The sequence below is a fragment of the Arvicanthis niloticus genome, chromosome 13 (genome assembly GCF_011762505.2).
Source record: "Arvicanthis niloticus isolate mArvNil1 chromosome 13, mArvNil1.pat.X, whole genome shotgun sequence".
NCBI classification, from domain to species: domain Eukaryota; kingdom Metazoa; phylum Chordata; class Mammalia; order Rodentia; family Muridae; genus Arvicanthis; species Arvicanthis niloticus.
The window spans coordinates 33,461,303-33,482,216 of NC_047670.1; the positions used below are offsets into that span (position 1 = coordinate 33,461,303).

General features: G+C 38.0%; 1 protein-coding gene across 1 annotated transcript in view; it reads right to left on the minus strand.

Annotated features, from left to right (window-relative positions):
- The window catches only part of Has2 (hyaluronan synthase 2), a 27,901-nt gene continuing 6,987 nt past the window's right edge, over positions 1 to 20,914 (minus strand). The window contains exons 2-4 of the mRNA XM_034517236.2: positions 15,795 to 16,421; positions 4,280 to 4,381; positions 1 to 3,002 (exon numbers count right to left, since the gene is read on the minus strand). Coding sequence (XP_034373127.1) covers positions 2,073 to 3,002; positions 4,280 to 4,381; positions 15,795 to 16,421 — 1,659 coding nt within the window. The 3' untranslated portion in view covers positions 1 to 2,072. The remainder of the gene's footprint in view (positions 3,003 to 4,279; positions 4,382 to 15,794; positions 16,422 to 20,914) is intronic.

Here is a 20,914-nt window from a genome sequence, read left to right on the forward strand (position 1 = left end):
TTATCAAAAATATTTTATTTACAAAAAAATCAATTATACTATACATCCTATAATGGAAATACATTGAATAATTGCTAAAATAAATACAAGGCAATTTATTCAACTTTTTATAAGAATGAGAAAAATTTGACATTTGAACGTTATCAAAGCTTAACTTAGAACATAAATAGTTAAAAAGGCAAACTCAAGTTTTAGTTTCATTTATTGTCAGGGTGTGTTTGTTTCCCACAAGCTCTCCATAGAGCGAGAGAGTCGGAGTTTTTCAGAACTTGATCGAACCTCTTTGTACTCACAAGGTAGAATGTGCGGCTTTTCCTCATACAGTATCTTGCTACATTTGTGTTGGTGTAGAAGTCTGTCTGCATAGTGAGGAAGCAGAACACTGACACTCTGTGTCTGCTTCACCACAAGTGTTTTGTGCAGCTATTCTCTTGTTCTGAGTGTGTGTCTAACAGGCCTACACAGCACCAGCCACAAGGCAAGATAAATCATGCGAAAAGTCAAATTGAACAACTGAGGCCCCATAATAACTGAATTAGCCAAGTTTGGAGGAACTGGTGCATCACTTTTTGTATTTACCAGTTCTTAGTAATACTAATTACATGTTGACGTCATTTCTACTTGTGGAGATTTTTAGGAAGGCCAAGTGTGGAAGAGATGGAGAGACTACCTGTATAATTGAGAAGAAAAAAAAAATACCCTTCCTGAGAAGTAAAGATGACACTCGGAACACAAATATGCCAGTTTTGAATTGTGTTGCATAACAGTTACAGTTCACCCATGTAAACATCGCTAACAGGCAGGGTGAATTGGCAAACTCAGACACTAAAGGGAGGGGAGGAGAGGGGACACACTTACTGTGCGGATGTTAAAGTCTGCCACATTCAGGCCACAGAAGAAAACTTTTGATGAATTGCATCGTATTTGTCCCAATCACACAGATAAAGTCTCACCAGCTTTCCATTTTTTTCTCTAGGCCTACGCAAATACTGCCACTGTCTCAACAGAGAATCCGTCTTAGATGTTCACATTTATCCAGTACAAAGAGCCCAGTGTTTTGTTTTGTTTTGTTTTTCCAAAAACTAGCATTCCCTTTTGAAAAAAAAAAAAAAGTTTTCAAAAATTGCACTTTTCTACCCTTCGGCCTCAACTTTGATGACTGGCTCTTGTACACATGTGAGTATGTATTTTTACCTAAAAGTTGACAGGTATCTTGGCCCTTTCTAAAAGAAGTAAAATGTTAGAGTATTGAAAGTTTACATTTTTTCACAGAAATAACTGTTCAATTATAAAATGTAGAGGGAAAGAGAAACATTTTATTCTTTCATGAACATCAGTCAACCACGTTTCACATTGTAGGCAGGTTAATTTTTTTATAGTATGGATTTTTTTTTAGAACCTATTTTATTATATATATATATATATAAAAGAACAAAAGTGTATTTTGTCAGAGAAGTAAAATATATACTATGGTGTGAAATTTTGTTTTTAAAAACGGGATACAAAATTTAAAAACACAGTACAATTATATCAAAATACAGCATAGCCAGTGGCTTTTCAATTTTCCTTTGGCATTTCATTTGGTAAAGACAAACAACTTTCCTTAAAAACAAAAATAGAAAGAAAATAATCAGCTATCAAAACAGTCCATAAGTTAGGTTGGTGTAGGTTGAAAGAATGTTCCCTTGAGTTTTCAGAATCCTTTTCTTCCATGTTCACCCACGTAAAGCAGAGCAAGTGAGGTATATAGAACAAACACTGTCAGGTGGATGCACAGTAAGGGAAAAGTGCATAAACCAAGACGTCATCCCACCATCCTAAAACTGTCGGGTTCAACTGGACTTTCTTCTCACTGATGTATCAATTTGCTTTGGCAGAATAAAAAAAAAAAAAAAAAAAAAAAAAAAAAAAAAAAAAAAAAATCAACCCATCGAATGTTTTTGTTCAAGTCCCAGCAGCAGTGATATGTCTCCTGTGGTGGCAGGGTGTGATGCCACAATACTGTACAGCCCCGCCAAGAGCTAAGATGTGTGTGTGGGTCTCCAGCTGTGACTGCAAACGTCATCGTGAGATCATACATCAAGCACCATGTCGTACTGTTGCCCCTTCTTCCGCCTGCCACATTTATTGATGAGAACCACATACAGAGTCAAAAGCATGACCCAGTAGCATGCATAGATCAAGGTTCCCACGATAAGAACAGTCTGTTTGGATTCAGAAAATGGCTTTTTAGATTCCTTATAAATGGTGAAAATCACACCACCTAAAAGGATTGTAAACCACACGGACACTGGAATAAGTCCTATGAAATTAACAACAATGGTCTTCCTTCCAGATGTGCCCCACCCAGCTTTGTTTATGGTTGCGATTGCAAACATCTTGGCAGGAAGCAGACTTGACATGTATAACACTGAATAGAGAGACATGAAGACCATGACGATATTTCCTCTAAGGCAGCTGGCAAAAGATGACTTGATGAGACCCACTAGCTGGACAGTTAACAGGAAGAGGAGGATGTTCCAGATTTTACCCCGGTAGAAGAGCTGGATGACTGTGGCAATGAGAAAGAAAGGAAAGAATCCAGTGATAACCGCTTCGTAGGTCATCCACAAGTGATGCTTGTGAAACCACATGGCATTGTACAGCCACTCTCGGAAGTAGGACTTGCTCCAACGGGTCTGCTGGTTCAGCCATCTCAGATACTCTATGGGTGTTTCAGTAAGGCACTTGGACCGAGCTGTATATTTAGTTGCATAGCCCAGACTCAGCACTCTGTTGGTAAGATGCCTGTCATCACCAAAACTACATTGGTTACCCATAAATTCCTGATTGTACCAGTCTTCCACAAACTCATGTAGCAAGGAGTTTCTGTACATTCCCAGAGGACCGCTTATGCACTGGACACAGCCAAAATAAGACTGGCAGGCCCTTTCTATATTAAAAGCCATCCAGTATCTCACACTGCTGAGGAAGGAGATCCAGGAATCATACTTGTTTAAAATCTGCAAGTAGAAGTACATAAATAAAAGTTAGCTTTAGCCTAATAATGCCAAGAGGTCCCAAAGTATCCTGAGATCACTGCCTGGCATGAAGTCTGTTCTTTTCTCCCTCCATTTTGTCTTCCCTCCTTTCTGTCATTCTTTTATCTTGTCTTCTAGGGTTTTATATTAGGAAGTAAGCTTGGTTGGTTGGGTCTGTATATTAATGGATTTTTACTTCTTTATTTTCATCTTCTTGTGATATTATCTATACTCGTCCATGCTATTGGGCTGTAATGTCTAGTTATGATTTTAAGCATCAATCATCAATCCTAAATTTTCTCAGATGTAAATTACCATCTAAGATTTGAAAAACCTAAGAACCTAGAGAATTCCCTAAATTCTCTCTTAGTTTTCTTCATTCTCTATCTAAATTTTGTATGTTACTATTTAGACACCAATCTATTTCTTTGTTTATCTCATTGTCTTTATCAAAGGCATGCACACATGGGTCACACAACAATACAGAGGATCATTTCTTTGTGCTTCTTGTCTGTTATTAAGATCAAATGACATCAGATCCCATACTTTGGAAGTATTAACCTTTGCATATTTTCACATACTCACCTTTCTGTCTGACAAGCTTCAGCATCCTGTCATTAGTAATTGTTTCTCTGTTGCCAAAAAATCAGGAGCCATTTACTAAGTTTGTCTTTTCTTACTGTTGTGAATTTGAATGGCTATTTCTTTTTCTCTTTTGTGGTTCAGTTTATACATATTTTAAATTTTATGTGTACGAGTGCTTTTGCTGCCTATACTGATGTGTGTTATATGCATGCAATGCCCACAGAGCAGAAAACGGCAACAGAGTTCTTGGAATTGGAGTTATGTATGGCTGTGAGCCATTGTATGAGTGCTGGACCTTGAAGGTTCTGCAAAAATAGCAAATGTTCCTACAATTCAACCATCTCTCCAGGCCTTCATACTACATTTTTAACCAACTCCCTGGTGGCCACGCTGCACCCTGACAGTGCCTGGTGGATACCATTACTCATCTATACATTTGTGTCATATGTAACTTTTCAGTCACTACAAATACATGTTATATACCAGGGCTAAGCATATATGTTTTAAATTATTTCAAGTTAGATATGAAAACAGAATTACAATATATCTGATTCACATTTTCCAATGTGACCAACACCAAGACCACAGAACACTGGACCAATAAAACACCGAATGAATCAATACAAGAGTGTTCTGAAAGCCATCTCATACAAAAATAAGGAGGCCATATGTACCTGGACATCTCCCCCAACACCTCCAACCATAGGGTCTTCTTCTAAGACCTTCACCATCTCCACAGATGAGGCAGGATCAAGCATGGTATCTGAGTCACACACCTGCAAGAAAGAAAGCAGTGGATGACTTGAAGAGAATCATACTGTACCTCAGCCACAACTGAGATTATGCTCTGTACCCTTCACCTTATCCTCACAAGACTGTCAAAAAATGTCACGGATGTGACAGAAGATTCTGCATTCCATTGCCAACATAGAGTGTTTTTCCATTAATCTCAATACACTACTAAGCAGGCTAGTCCAATGATGGTTGAGTGTGGATCATCAGCCTGTCCCAGATTGCCAGGAATGTTTCACATTTTGGCAGCCGAAGCTTCCTGTTTCAGGTAATACCTCAGTTATCCTTTCACACACTCTAGGATTGGTTTTCTGCTTCTTCATCGTGCTGTATCAGGGTGCCTTGAACTTCTCAGTCTCCAGAGCTCTGAGTCAAATAAACTTCACTGTAAATTATCCAGTCTTGGGTATTTTGTTAGAGCAATAGAAACCACGCCTTGGTAAGAACATCACATCATGTATTAATGGGACATAGTACTCTTTTTCTCTGCAACTTGACCAGAGTGATGACTGCTACAGTTTGAATGTGGAATGTCCTCCATGATTTACCATGTGAACTTGATCTCTAGCTAGTCCAAACTTTGTGGAATCTTTACGAGGTAGCTCCTCACTAAAATCCTAAGAGGTGGATTTTGTAAATTTTACCTTGGTCTCTGTCCTCTCTGCTTACTATCCTTAAAGAAGTGAGCCAGTAGCTGCGGCAAGCTTTCTTGATCACAAAGCTGTCCTCCATCATGACTTCCCAGTCATGATGGGTTTTTATTCCTTCAAATCCTCAGGGGAAATAAATCTTCCCTTCCTTAAGGTGCTTCTTATCAGGTATTTGATTGCAGCAATGAGGTTCTGGCTGTACTCACATCATCATCATCCTAGTCCACATTCATCCTATCTGCAGTCATATTCAACATGATGATATTGTGGTCCAAGATGAGCTATACGTTTGCTAGTGGCCCCAGAAGATTATAGCATCTAGTGGCTTCGTCACTTTGTAATGTACGTATGCATGATTCATGGTGTTTGTCCAAGTACAAGAGTCACCCAAAGTGCACTTTCAGAGAATATTACCATTATCAAGCACATCAATAATCAAAATGAGCAATTTTGACAAGTCTCCAAACTTCTTTTAAAAATAATAACTTGAAAAAGTAAATATATTATAGAAGCATGGATTCTCAGGTGTTAAAGTCATTTATTATATGTAGTATTAGTCACTCACTGTATTAACTAAGAAATCAGAACATTTTAAAAAACAGATTTCTTTCACCTTTATTAGCAGCTATTTGTCTGAAAAGTTTTCTTGCTAATGAAGATTACTGGAAACAGTTATTAAATGTGCTATTGGAATTTGTGGGTTTAAATAACGTATGGACATACAAATTTAAAATGTAATTTTATCATTTTAGATTTAAATAAATAATTATAGTAAATTTGTGCTTAAATTGTAGGTTTTACTTTTTTGATTTGCTAAGTAGAAGTACTCTTTTATAAATAAAAAAATCTATTCTTCTTATTGTGGCTGTTTTGCTGATCTTTAAATTTTACATATAGATCAATAGAGTTGTTTATTTTGAGTAGGACTAAATAGGCAGAAGGTAGTCTTAAGTTTCTCATTATAAAACACAAGCATTCACTAATACTTAGTTTGAGGTTCAAGCATTTTAAGTCTGAGTAAGCTATATAAAGTCACCAAAACCTGACCTAGCCTCTCCTATGACTTGTTTACCACAGTTTGCATAAACCTGCATGCTGGGCAGGAGGCCTGGGCTAAGGGAAGAGAGAGGTGAAGGCACATAGTTCAGACACACCTTTAACCAGCATCCAAAGTTAAGGCCACATGTACCTCTATTGACTTAAGTCAGGAATGGTAAAACCAGAAGCTAAAAATAAGCTTAAACCAACAGGAAAGGAGCAATCCAGAATTAATGTTCAAATAGCCCCACCTGCTTCTGAATGTAAGCAAGCAAGGGGAACTGCCACTTCAAAATGGCTAAACTTGAACTGAACCTCTAAGGTGTGACATATTTAATTTGGCCCCTCCCACTGTGCAAAAGAAACCCAGAAGTTCTCTGAGAGAAATTGTTTGGTGAATTTAGCTATATCAGGAAAATAAGTTCTCAGAAATCTCCAGGGAAGGGGTTTGTTATCATAGGATTTAAAAGCTTTAAAGAATTTCAGTTTCTGGATGCTGTTTAGAAACTCAAAGCCAACTAGAAACTCTGTCTTTGCCAGTTGGAAAAAGCATGTGAGCTTAGGGCACCAGAACATTTACTTAATAAGATGTGAAATATACAGCTTTACTCTAAAATTCATCTAATAGAATATTGTATCTACTTTTCTCCTCACCAGTTAATAAAGAGAAATGAATGTTGGCTACCTAACTTAGCATTAGTACCAAGGGCAGACATACACCAGTTCGTGAATAGCTGAACCTCACATAAAGAAACGCTATAGGATGTGCTTTGCACACAGAAAATGGAGCACAGATCAAAAGTCTTTGTCCACACAGGGTATGGTTGTGAATTGCTGAAGCACATAATGATGAGTTATAAAGACTTCTCCGTAACAGATAATGCAAACGGATAATAATAACCTCTAAATAAACAAAATAAATATAAATAAATACAGTAAGCCCAATCTACTGTTGGAAAAGATCAGCCACCTTGGTTTAACCTCAAAAAGACTAGTGCTCTCTGTTTATTACTTCCAGAGATTTAGCCAACAGTTAACAGTACCTTCTCTATAGAACTACGTATTAATCTGGGATTGGCAAACTGAGGCTTAGGTAAAAACCAGCCTGCCACCTATTTTGTTATAATTGTTTAGGGGCTAAGAATGGCTTTATATGTTTGAATCTGAAAGGATTGTTTAAAAAAAAGATATTTTATAAAAAGATATTTTATGATGCACTTAGATTATATGAAATTCAAATTTCACTGTCCATGGTGTCTGGTCATGAGTGTTCTCATACCTTATCTTCAGTCGTATTCACACTACAACAAAGCCAAACAGTGGCAAAACATAATATTTACTCTCCAATGCTTTACAAGCAAAGTTCGCCAACTTTGGCATCAAAGGAGTTGGTTTCAGAAAAAGGCTCTGTTTTCACAAAGAAGTAGCAACGGTGCGGAGATTAAATGTCTTAAATCCCACTTTAAATCTTGCAGGCTTTTTAAAGATTCCCTTCCTCTCTATAAGGTACAAGAAGTGGGACTTAACAAAGCAGAGAATGTCAGCTAGTGTATAGATTTTCTACAGTGTAGGCTACTTGCTTTAAGAATAAATGTTCACAGAATCAAGAAACCTAAATTCATTTTTAATTAATTAATTAATTAATTAGTTAATATCCCAAGTACTGACCCCTTGTGGTCTCTTCCTCACTGAGACCCTCTCCTGTTCCCCCATCCATTCTTTTCTGAATGGGTGTCTCCCCCCACCTCCGAGTATCCTCCAACCCAAGTGCATCAATTTCCTCCCAGATTACGTGCATCCTCTTCCACTGAGGCCAGACAGGGTAGCCTTATTTGGGAATGGATACCACAGTCAGTCTACAGCTTTAGGGAGAGCCATTACTCCAGTTTTAGGGAGCCCGCATTGAAGATAATAAATATAGAAGAGAAAATGGGAAATAGCCTTTAATGCATTAATATAGGAGACAATTTCCTGAACAGAACATCAATGGCTCAGCCTCTAAGAGCAACAATTGATAAATGGGACCTCATGAAACTGAAAAGCTTCTGTAAAGCAAACAATGCTGTCAACAGGACAAAACATCAGCCTATAGATTGGGAAAAGTTCTTCCCTAACCCTTCATCTGATAGAGGGCTAATATCCAAAATATATAAAGAACTCAAGAAATTAGACTCCAACAACCAAATAACCCCATTTTAAAATGGGGTACAGAGCTAAACAGAGAATTCTCAACAGCAGAATCTCAAATAGCTAAGACACACTTAAAGAAACTTGAATTCTTGAGTCCTGTATTTTACTAGTGCATGCCTTTGAACTTACCACCATCAAGGTATGCTAGCAAGACCCTGAGTATATAAGCACTGCATGTGTTACAAAGCACCATACACCATTAGAATAAAGTAGGAACCCTTAAATTATTTACATGTTAAGGGAACCCAAACCTGAAGGATCTTTGCTATGTCAATGGTGCTCAATAGAGAGATGCACTGAAAGGGTCACCGACTGGATTACTTGATTATGTGCAGAGCATCTCTTAAGATGTAAACAGATTACAACTTACCCAGAACCATCTAGACCTGTCCAGAAACTCATAGTAATCTAGTTGTTATGAACTCCTCTCAAGAGTACTTTTCCACTAGTCTAAGATCCAAATCCAAAGGCAGTCTGTATGTTTGACTTGATCTTTTGAAAACAGTCTTTCCTTTCGGCTTCATTAGTGGATCCCTCCATATTTCATATTCATCTTAAATAGCAGTGTAAAATCAACATGGCTACAGGAAATCAGCACTGCTGTGGTTGACGTCTACTAGAAAACAAATTGAAAGGAAATCAAGACACCTTCTGGTAGTATTGGAGTAATCTTTTTCCTGTTCAACTCTTTCTTAATCTTGATCCTTCTTAATCTTGGCCCTTCATCTTAACCTTGAAGCTATAAGACCTATTTCTAGAGTGTTGGGCTTTGGTTTTGGTCACAGCTACAACTTAATTATAAAAGTAAATAGAAGTTCTGCTCCCCTGTCCCCAATCAATGTCTCTAAAAGAAAGGGGAAAGGGTGAGAAGTAAAAGAACAAACAAATAATCAGAAACAACAAAACCCCTCACCAGTACTAATGAGGAAACAGAAGATGGTGACACTCTTTCTATACTCCTCTAATGATACTCCAGTGTGAACTTACCATAAAAAGAAAAGAAAGAAAGGAAGAAATGGAAAAAGGGAGAAAGGGAGAAAGGGAGAAAGGGAGAAAGGGAGAAAGAGAGAAAGAGAGAAAGAGAGAAAGAGAGAGAGAAAGAGAATTTAGTGGTAGAGCACTGGCCTAGAAAGCACAAAGCCCCAGATTTAATCTCTAGACAGAAAGCAAAAGGAGGAGGAAGGGGGTGGAGAGGGAGAGAGAGGAAGGGAAGGGAGAGAGAGAGAGAGAGGGAGAGAGAATGAGGAGAAGAGATACAGAGAGAGAGGGAAAGAAAGGGGAATATAAAAGCATCACGCACGATGCAAGGGTCAAGAATAAACACTAAATAAAATACTTCCCAGTTCACAATCTGAAAGTTGCATAAACTTGGACTAGATTCTTAACTTGAGCCCCAAAGCTCAATTCTCTAGGCTTCTGTCCCTCAAGACAAACATATAGATTATTATTGCTTTTATCAAAAGTTTGTCATAATGGTTTCTTGGTAAGATAATATTTATAAATCATTTAGTAATGGATAGTTCAAATTAAATACTTAATACATAAATGATACACATGAAGAAGTGTAACAAACAAATGCCAAAGACATAAATTCATGTCTCTAGTTCAAAGAAGAGTTCTTGTTAAAGTGAGCATAGCTATAGTTTCCTTGAAACAGAGGGAAGCCAGAGCCTCACTAATACATGACAAATTTAGATCTCACAAGTGATTTAAAATCATAAGTGAAAAAAAATTAGATTGAATTGTTATTTAGTTGAGAGAAGTGCAAAAAGTAAGCACGCCTTGTTTTTGTTTGATTTTTTATCATAATTAACTAATGACTTAGTTGGGGTACAAATTAATCCTTCCAGTTTTTGTTCATCTCTTTTCTCCAAAGTTGAGTCCGTGAACACGATCCTGATAAGGGCCCTATACCGAGCTTTCCCCCTTTCTCTTCATGCCTTGTTTGTTTCAAGACAAGAGCTCATGCTACAGTCCCAGCTGGCCTCAAACTCAGGATCCTTTTGTTCAGCCTTCTCAGTGCTGTGATTACAGATGTATTCCACCAGGCCCAGCTCTTGGTTCCTTCCTTTTGATATTTATTGATATATTAAGGGCTGTGTGTGTGTGCGTGTGTGAGTGCATGTGCGTGTGCGTATGCATGTGTGTGTGTATCTGTGTCTGTGTGTCTGTGTGTGGGGGGGTGCTGTATGTACTTGTTAATACAGTTATATTTGTGTGTGTGAGGGTGGGCTTGCATGTGCTTGTCCTTGTTCTTCAGAGCTCTCCACATTTATTTTTTGAGACAGGGTCTTTCACAGACCCTAAGCTCATGGATTAGTCTAGATTGGGTGTCTAATAAACTTTTAAAAATCACTTATATTGGCCCCTACTTTCATATATCCTGAAGTGCACCCATTACATGTACTCGCTGTGTGCAGGCTTTTTACTTGATGACAGTCAATGGGGGGCAGGGCAAAGAGTAAATTAACAAAATTCTGAAAAACAAGCAAAAATGTGCTTTTCTATGGGTACTATGAGACGCTTTAACAGATATGTATCTTATGATACTTAAACCTAATTAATAATCATTTGCCTTAAGAAAGAAAGTGAAAATGAGAACTGAGATACATGATGAGAATATCCTCATGACTTGCGCATTGTCTACTTCATTCATTCAAGTAGAAAGCCAGTATTTTGCTAGAAAGTATCAAAAGATGGGAGGATCTAGAATCATAGTAAGTTTAGGCTTGATCTTAAAAGGACTTGCTGGATCATGTGTTCTATCAGGTCCCCCCCCTCCAAAAAAAAAAAAAAAAAAAAAAAAAAAAAAAAAACACCCGATGATAGATAGATAGGTAGATAGATAGATAGATAGATATAGATGATAGATAGATAGATAGATAGATAGATAGATAGATAGATAGATAGATAGATAGATAAGCAAATAAAATGGATTCAGCATGGATCAGGTTCACAGAAACTAACAATAGAGCTGTATCTCTTCCCTATGTAAAGATGTTCTCAACCTTATGTCTCCAAATATAATATTCTCATCGCTAGCATGGAGAATATTTCAGTTTCTTAGACTTGTTACACAGAATTGAAACTAGGCACATGTTACACAAAGCAATTATTATTGTTTATGATGTCTGTGTTCTCTAATTTTACATGAAGATAGGAATAGTAGTTATTAAAAATATTTCTAGCATAAATCTATCATTAAGCTTCTCTGAGCATTTTATTAAATTTCCAAACATTGGTTTTTTTACATTCTTATTAGTGTTTTTTTTTTAGAACTTTGTAGATAAATATGCCTAATCAATATATAAACTCTTTGTACTTGTGCTTCTACTCAAATGTCTCTTAATTTAATAAGTAGTTTGACTATTAACACTGAATCATGGCCAGTAACACATGCCTGGAGAAAAACTAATCTCCATGAAGCATATAATAGCTTTCTTGTATTTTGAATTACAAGAACCCGTAATACATGAGTTCAATTTGAAAACTAAACTATCAACAAAAGCACACAAAAATGTATGGATTGTAGCATAAATGGCTATAAAGATAATTATTAAAACAGCAAAGCAAACAATTACCTTGTTTGACCCCAGTTAAAACATGCACATTGGCTCACTCACAATTTTTGTCAGTGTATATGACTCCCCATATATATTCATATTTGTAGAATATATTGTATATATTCTACAAATATGAATATTGATTTGGAGATGAGAAGAAAGTTTTAACGAATAGGAGAATTTGAAAATATAGAATATAAACCCATGAGTTTTTCAAGATGTCTGAGTGAATAAAGAATGAGAACAAGTAAGTGGAAGACCTCAGTTAGAGTCTCTAGAACCCATCTAAGACTGGGTATGGTTGCATGGACATCTCTAATCCTGGTGTCTCAATGACAAGATGTGAGGTGGAGAATAGAGTATCTCCAGAACCTAATGGGGCAGCTAACCTGATATCTGTAGCATCTAACTCCAAGCAGTGACACCGGAGGACCAACACATGTAACACATGCTATAATATTGTTAGGTTAAAATAGTGGTAAAATTGACACTTGTAATTCTCCTTTTAGAAAATGTTCATATTTGTAGGAGTGTTTCTACTTGGGAAATCCCTAATGCACACACCAGGGGTTTTGGCTCTTTTTCTTTGTCTCACAGACTGCTGGCTACTTTGCTATTATGCATGTTCAAAGATAAAATACATGAGTCAACAGCTGTATAACATGGATATTGAAATATGTCTTACCTTCTAATATGTTATGTTAAAAATTAATCTTAAACTTTTGAAAACCCAGGAAAATATCATGGGTATATATTAGAAAGCATTGATTCATCCTTGATTACATATTTTGTATAGATAATTCAACTTAGTTCATTGTGATATTTAAATAGATTAAAAAAGATTTTCATAATGTGTATTGTTTTAATAAATAAAATAACCAAAGTGAGTATGCTTTTGAGGATGTAAAAAAAAAGACTCTTCTGCTTTAGAGAGGCTTAGGCAGTTAGGTTAGAATATCTCATTTCTTGAAAAAACGGTGTCATTTCAAAGTGCATCCATTCAAATGTCTAAAATCTTGCCTTTCCTCTTTCTCCCTTCTCCACCAGTAAAGTTTATTTTCCTTTCACTGTGCTTCCTCACTTTATTTTTTTGTTCTGTTTTTCTACCCTCTCTATCCCTGAGAGCAACAACCATCACCACAGGGAAGGCTGCTACTACACAACCTTTCCCTGTCTGGGAACTCCCTCAGTTCAGGAACAATGCTAGATGTTTGAAAGGCTACACTTTGGGGAAAGTAGTCAGCTGAGAAGACAAAGGTAGAGTTCACAATTACTAAAGATTTATTCCTGAGCAGACCAGAGAAAGTCAAGAGGTCTGTGGAGATTAGCTAGACGGGACAGCATTGATGTAGAAAGTCAGTCAGGTGGAGTGCTATTGAAACAGGATCGATCCACAACAGAGGCATAGTTTTGAGAACATTCAGAAACAGTATTGTTGGGTTTCTCCTTCGTAGGTGGTGAGATCATCTGTTAGGAGTTAGGCAGGGAGGAGTTTGGACAGGGAACTGGGAGCATGGTGAAGATATGAAATAATAGGTCATGAGAACAATAAGCCAGAGATCCAAAGTCAAGTGCACAGAGTACTGAAGAGCACCAAAGACCAGCTGTGACTAGAAACCAAACGTCTTGGCCACACCTCTCCATGGTGAGTCAGTATCTCGAAAGTACACAGATGGTCACAGTCTTCCTTAGCTCTCTGCCCCCCAGTATCTTTTCCCATGGGGCATTGCTTCTTCCTCTCCTTAAGACATTTATCCCCCAGGTTCAGCAGTGCTTTGTCGCCACCTTCTTCACACCTCTCTGCTTTTTGTACCAATTTGCCCTCTACTTTACAATGTCCAAACTTTGGATCAGCCAGAAGAGAAAATTAGAGTATTCTGTATTTAGCTTGAACCTTAAGTAGCTGCCATTTTATAGTCAAGCATAGCTACCTTAAAGGAAATTTGATGAGGGACAACATAGGAGGGAATGTCCAGCTTTAGGATACTAAAAGATTTTTAATCTTGCAACTAGATGAGAGTCTTAGAAGGCCTCAGAGGCTAGATACCAGCAGCTACTGGGATCAGTCTTAGAAGGTTTAGCCTGGTAGAAGACTGCAACAGAGAGCCAACTGTATCCTTTCATATTTTGTATTACTTTTTCCTGGACAGGCACAGTGCAAAGTCGTCAAGGAAACAAACAAAATTCAAAACAAGAATGATGGGAAAAGGGGGGCGGGGTGGGAGGAGTAGGTTAAGAAAAAGGAAGAACAGAAAGAGCGCACACAATGATGTCTTCATTGAAATTGATGAATGTAACTAGAATTAAAGGCAAACTATCAAAACAGATGTTTTCCCACTTAAGGCACAAAAGCTTATTCTTTGTATTCTAAGTTACTGTCATATCTTCCTTGAGAAATGTCCTATCATCTTCCTACCTAGCTTCCAAAGCTAGAGCATGCACAGAAACATCAAATGCCCAGAAATAATTGAAACTTACTTAATACCAAAAGATCTACCACTGAGAAATTAGGAGACAAACAAGAGAAGACTTATTCAGGCTCCATGGACTGGAAATTAATATGCAAACAGAAACCAGTGAAATATCTCCCACTCTTAAAACAGTAACTGAAATTCACCCCACAATAACAGATGGTGTGCACTCTATATTTTAGCATAAATTAGAATGTACTAAATGTACTGTAATAAACAACATATTTATAGCAAAATCTTTAGCTATGCACTATATAGCATTATAACTCTTGCTAAGCCCTAGGGATGTGTTGTTTGATGTTACTACTGTAAAGTTCTTTTAAGATTGGTTTATTCTGTCTGGTAAACTGAGGCTCAAGGCAATTGACTTTCTCAGTCAACAGGTAATTGTCACCATAATTAGATTCTCAGGCAACGACTCTAATTACTCAATCTCTGCTCTTTCTCATTATTGATCCTGGGAGCATGATATGTGTCAATAAATACCCCTGAACCATAGAATCCCCACTCCTGACAACAGGGTTTCACTTCTGAGGATGGACAAAAGGCCACAGCAGCTGGCTTATGCCAGACGTATTATTTCTCTTTTCTGGATCTCTTCATGGTCAAAATCTAACTGAAGAAGCTACAAGCAAATTAAGATGAGAAAATTGCCCCATGTTTGGTGGGACCCAAGGGAAGAGAAGCCTTACAGAAAGCTACAAGGTAATTAAGGAGAGACAGAGCCTGCTTGATTTTCCAGCAAGTACACAACATCCCAAACTCTTTCAAAGGTCAAGTTGCAGTGAGGTAATGCTGTTTGGGGAGTGAAATAAACATTACTTTGGTTTTGCTCCCTCTACGATGGTTTCCCTCCTCCTTTTCATTTTCCTCTCTCCCTCTGAGTTTTAAAATTCTCAATCTCCTTACAATCAAAGCCATCCTCACCGCTCCGCTTTTACCTCGTGTCTACCCACCAATCACTGTCTGGTCTTCCCTTCAGTCTGCAGCCTCTCTGAAGAACTTTCCACTCAGGCAAGACACTGTTTTCTTACAGAGCTGCTGCTACTGCTGCTGCTGCTGGTGTGTGTGTGTGTGTGTGTGTGTGTGTGTGTGTGTGTGTGTGTGTGTGTGTGTTTAAACAGTGTGTGAACAAGGATGTTGGATTTTACTTGGCAGTACTTAGAGGGTCAGAGAAGAACTAAGGAAAAGGGAGAGAACGAAAGGAGGGGTGTCCTGTCCAAATAATCCAGATTTCTAACCAATTGCATATACAAGGAAGCACTTTCATAGATGCTCTTAACAGTTTTACAAGGTTGGGTTTTTTTTTTTTTTTTCCTCCCTGTCTTTCAAAATGCGCTTTTAACAGTCATGCTGTTTTCCAATGGGCTGAAAGGAGCACTGTGTTCAGAAGGGACAAGGATGGGCTATAGCATAGGACTGGAGAGATACAAAAGCTGCTTTATTTCGATGTATGTTTGCCCTGGCACGCATTTTCGAACCTACCTGTACATAATCCACGCTTCGCCCCAGTGCTCTGAAGGCTGTGTACATGACTTCTCTCTTTCCACCCCATTTTTGCATGATGCAAATACTTTTGTTAGACAAGACCAATTGGGTTACATGTTGTGAACTTTCTTTATGGGACTCTTCTGTCTCGCCAGGTCCCTTTTCGTGGAAGTTGTTCTTCCAGATGTAAGTGGCTGATTTGTCCCTGCCCATGACTTCACTGAAGATGTCCATCATGTAAAGATCATCATCTGAATTTCCATCTATAACCATCACAACTTTAATCCCAGGGTAGGTCAGCCTTTTCACAGATTGCAAACATTTCCGTAAGTAGTCGGGGTCTTCTTGATACGCAGCAATGCAGAGAGCTACAGTCTTGTTCAATTTAATGGGGGTTTCTAGGGACTTTTTCATTTTCCGGTGTTCCAAAAAGGCAAAGAGGCTTTGGATGATGAGGTGTGAGGCTAAAAAGGCACCGTACAGTCCAAAGGAGAAGTAGTAATTATCTGTTTGGATAAACTGGTAGCCAACAATATAAGCAGCTGTGATTCCGAGGAGGAGAGACACTCCAAAAAGTGTAGTTCCAATTATTCTCAGGACACATAGAAACCTCTCACAATGCATCTGCAATACAATCAGAGATACTTGTGGTTACTCACTCTGGTCCCTTGCTTATCACATATAGATATCGTGGGTGACAGGAAGAAGTGTAAATGGGGTGGGTATTTGGAGGTCACCCACCTTTAGTTTTATTCACTTTATATTCATTGTTTGAAAATTTCATACATGTATTCAGTGTGCTTGATCAAATGTTCTTGATCAATTCTAGAGCCTACTTCCTCCTTTCCAACTCATCCCATACTGCCATCATGTCCCCCTCCCAACTTCAAGTACTTTCTTCTTCTTCTTTTTTTTTTGTTTTTCTAGTCCACTTAATCCATTTACTGCTATCAATGTATGCATGGCACCTACCAGGGAAAGCATCACTGATGAAAACAGTTCCCCGGGCAGCCATCATTGCCAATCGCTCCACCAATAGGACTTGATGTGCCCCTCCCCCATGCAACATTCAGGAACTGTAACACTCAGTTTCTCACTTAACTCACTATGTTGACACCAGGGCACATCTGTAAAGTCAGATGCCTTGATAACACAACTCACAGGACTGTTTCAAGCCTCAAATGAGTGGGTAGTGCCAGTATATGTCTCAATGCATTGAACACATACCTTGATAGACTATTTCCAGAGTCTTGGGCCCTATGTCTATGGCAGCTCTTTCTGTATATAGCCACAGTTAGGCATCATATTAATATTGCCTAAATGCAAAGCAATCATTTTGCCTGCTCAATACTTTCTTCCATCCCTAATTACAGATGAGTAACAAATCCACAGGAGACTCTGCTGAATTTCCCAACTATGACTTCACATCATCTCTAACGCATGTCCCTAGGCTTACATCTTCTCTAAGCATCTGGATGAGGTTAGAGATTAGAAAGACTGAGTTCTGGGACTAGCTTATCAGTAAGCCCTGTGACCTTGCATGGATCATCTCACGTCTGTGGATCTCAGGGGTTTTGTTTTTGTGTTTGTTTTCTAAGACCTGCTCAATGACAATGTTTTTTTTTTACAAATTTACATTACATTTACAAATTTACAATGAATTTTTACAAATTCCTCTTTGACCTTAAGATCCCTAGATATCCTGTGTAAAGATCTTTCAAAGCTCAGATGTCTGTCACTTCTGCCCACCACTGTCAGTTGACACAGTCATGAGGATTAGAAAAATAATAGCATAATAGAACAAAATGCATATTATTAGAATAATGTCATTATTGGGTAAAAAAATAACATCTTCCTAGATTCCCACAGCTGAAGTCCAACCTAAATGAACAGACCTAGCAGGTAAAACCTTAAGACTGTTTTAGGTCTCAATTCACCCCTAAATTCTGCATGTATCCTAAATAAAATTTGAGTGTGTGTATGTATGTACAAGTACATATGCACCTGATTGTGCATGCATGTGAAAACCAGATGACAACCTCCAGGGTCATGTGACTCCAGTGCTGCCTACCTTTCATCCATCCATCCATCCATTCATCCATCCACCCATTATTTATTTATTTATTTATTTAGAGTCAAGGTTTTTCACTGGTTTGGAATTTGTCAAGTCATCTGGACAGTTAACCCCAAAAATGTGTGTATATATGTCTAAAAAAGATTTTAAGTAATTTAAGAGAAGGAAAGGCTATTTTTTTTAATCTCGCTTTGTAGAAATTAACTACCACAAGATGCATAATTGTAATAAAATGCAGTGCTCCTTTCTCCAGGCTTTCATATCCACTTTGGGAATTGATCAGATTTGCATATCATTAATACATAATAACTTATGAAACTGAATGATTTTGTTTTAAATGAAAAATTTGACAAAAATTATCTCTATAAAAAATCTCTTTTTTGTATGTTACTTATAGTTTCCTAATTCTTATCAAACTGTAAATATGAATATTCCATAGGAATATGGTATCATCTTGGCCATTAACAACTGTGTGGCCATTTTCTGCATTCTATCGCATTTAATTATACTTAAGTCGGTATGTGCTACACTGCTCAGAGATTTCTTTGGGTCATTCCACCAGTAATGTTACCTCTTTTAGTCTACAGACAATATAGTGGAACTACAACATTGGGGACTGTGAAAATTTAAGACGTGCCTCTTCTAGTAGAAGAGAGAAAGATTTAAAAGAGACGACAGTCTCCCTCCAATCTTCATCCTCATCTGGTTTGAATATGTTTCTGATAAGTCCTGGGTGAATATATCACCCCAATATGAAAAGAGAAGTTGGTTATTGAATTAAATATGGAATGTAGTCACTCACCAATCAAGGTAGCTGTGTGAACTTGTGTCAGCAATAACTGGCTTACTCAATTTTATATATATATATATATATATATGTCATTAACCTTAGTATAATCAAGAAAATTCAGAGTAGGTCAGAGACCACAGCTTTCTACCTTGTAGACATCATTGTCTTCTGTTACATGGATATGATCATGCTCATCAGACTCTTCAAAACAACGCTGTGCTGAGGAGCAAAGTGAAACAGTATGGAGAGTGTTTCTAAAACCCGGAGTCACAACCCACTTTAAAGGGTCCATTGGCTAGGAAGCTGAAAAACATCCTGAACAAACTACAGATGTGAGTTACACTCTGATATAGAGGACACCACAATGTGAGGTATGGGGGTCTGGTAACAGCAACCTTTGCACAAATGCAAAGTTAGATCTGCTGGAAAAGGGTGAGCTGAGGAGTTTTCCGTGAGAGGTGAGCCAGGACGCCAGCCCTTGTTAATTAACCCAGCTGACAGGATGCTGAACACTCCCAGAGGGCACATTAGCCAATGCCTAAAGGTGCTGTAAGCACCAGACTTGGAGCTCGTCATTTCCAAGACATGAGTCATTCTCACAAGAGTGAAAAATTTCAAGGGGACCAAAGCTTTTGCCAGGGAGAAGCTTAAGTGTGTGCTTAGCTGGTGCTCAAAATCACCATCACTAGCAGAAAGAGCAGCCTGCCAGGCTTCCATTATTCACATTTTCCCTGCCTTTTATCAGCACACATGGATGTAGAGAGTGTTCACATAGCATCTGCTGGCCTCAGCTGAGGTGGGAACACCCTCTTACATCATAGGCGTCTACAGAATGTTCTTTTGAAGCCTGGGAAAGTTGCTAACAAACTGCAGAAATGTGGTTAGAATTGAACCTTTATACTCCTGCTACAGTCGGTACTGGCTAGTGAGGCACGCGAGCATCTCCAAACAGGCCTAAGAGCAAAGAGCATTTTGTGAAGCCTGCTTTGCCAAGCAGACGCATTGATCTCAGGGAGTGACACACAGGATGTGTGTGTGTGTGTATGTGTGTGTGTGTGTGTGTGTGTGTGTGTGTGTGTGTGTGTGTTGTGGTATATGTGTGATGTGTGTGTGTGTGTGTTGTGGTATATGTGGTGTATGTGTGTGTGTGTGTGGTGTCTGTGTGTGGTGTGTGTGGTGTGTGTGTGTTTGTGTGTGTGGGGGTGTGTGATTTAACTTCTCTGGGCAATTTCATAGATGTGGGCACCATATGTGTAAGACTTTCTGAGACAATCCTTAATTCAAACACTCTGTCACACAAACCTACTTCTCTGCTAAAAGAAAAGTATGTCTATGTGGCTTCTCTGTTCATTTAGAGAAGCTGGGTTACTTCAGTCCTCGATCCTAAGATGATTTAGAAATTTATATTCTGTATATATTAAAAATTAAAACTTGAGTTTGGGGAGTGGCAGGATGAGAGTTTTAGCTCATTGACTTATAAATAGTAACTGGACTTGGACTTGGTAGCAATTACTTAGTAAATTCCATTCTTCCCAGAAATCTAGGTTAAAACAAAATGTAAGAGGGTTCTCAAGTACAGTATAATCTTACTATCTATCTATCTATCTATCTATCTATCTATCTATCTATCTCTATCCATCCATTCATTCATTTACCTGCTGTTTTTACTAATGTATGCCATGACATAAAATGCTGCCTGATTTATAGTTAATGTACAGTAAGTATCTATTAAGTGAATGATATTTCATCAAAATTGTCATCATCATCACTATTTCGCAGAGGCTGCTAACATTCATTTATCATTTATAGATAGTAGAGGAAGTTTTTTTCATTTTAAGGCATGATATTTTTCACCTTAATGTCTATAGGTGACTAGCATATTAATAATCGCATATACATGTGAGTATATGACAAAGAAACAAACATGTTGAGCACTGAAGTGACCTATCCAAAGTCACGAACCAGGAGTAGGACCCACACAGTGTCCTAAAGTCAGTTAGCATTTGCTGAGAAATATTGAATCCTTATAAGAAATTAAACCAGACTCTTTTGTTTCTATCTAAAACAAACCAAAACTGTATAGTATGAAGAAAGAAAAGGAAGGACTTTCAGGTGTGTTCTTTGGTGTGTAGAGGATGAATGTGAAGCCAGATATTCAAAACCAACTAGGCTTCTGTACTGTTCCACATGCACACAACTAAAGAGATGGAAAATAGTGTTGCTTCCCAATAAGCTACTGGCCCATCTATGCAA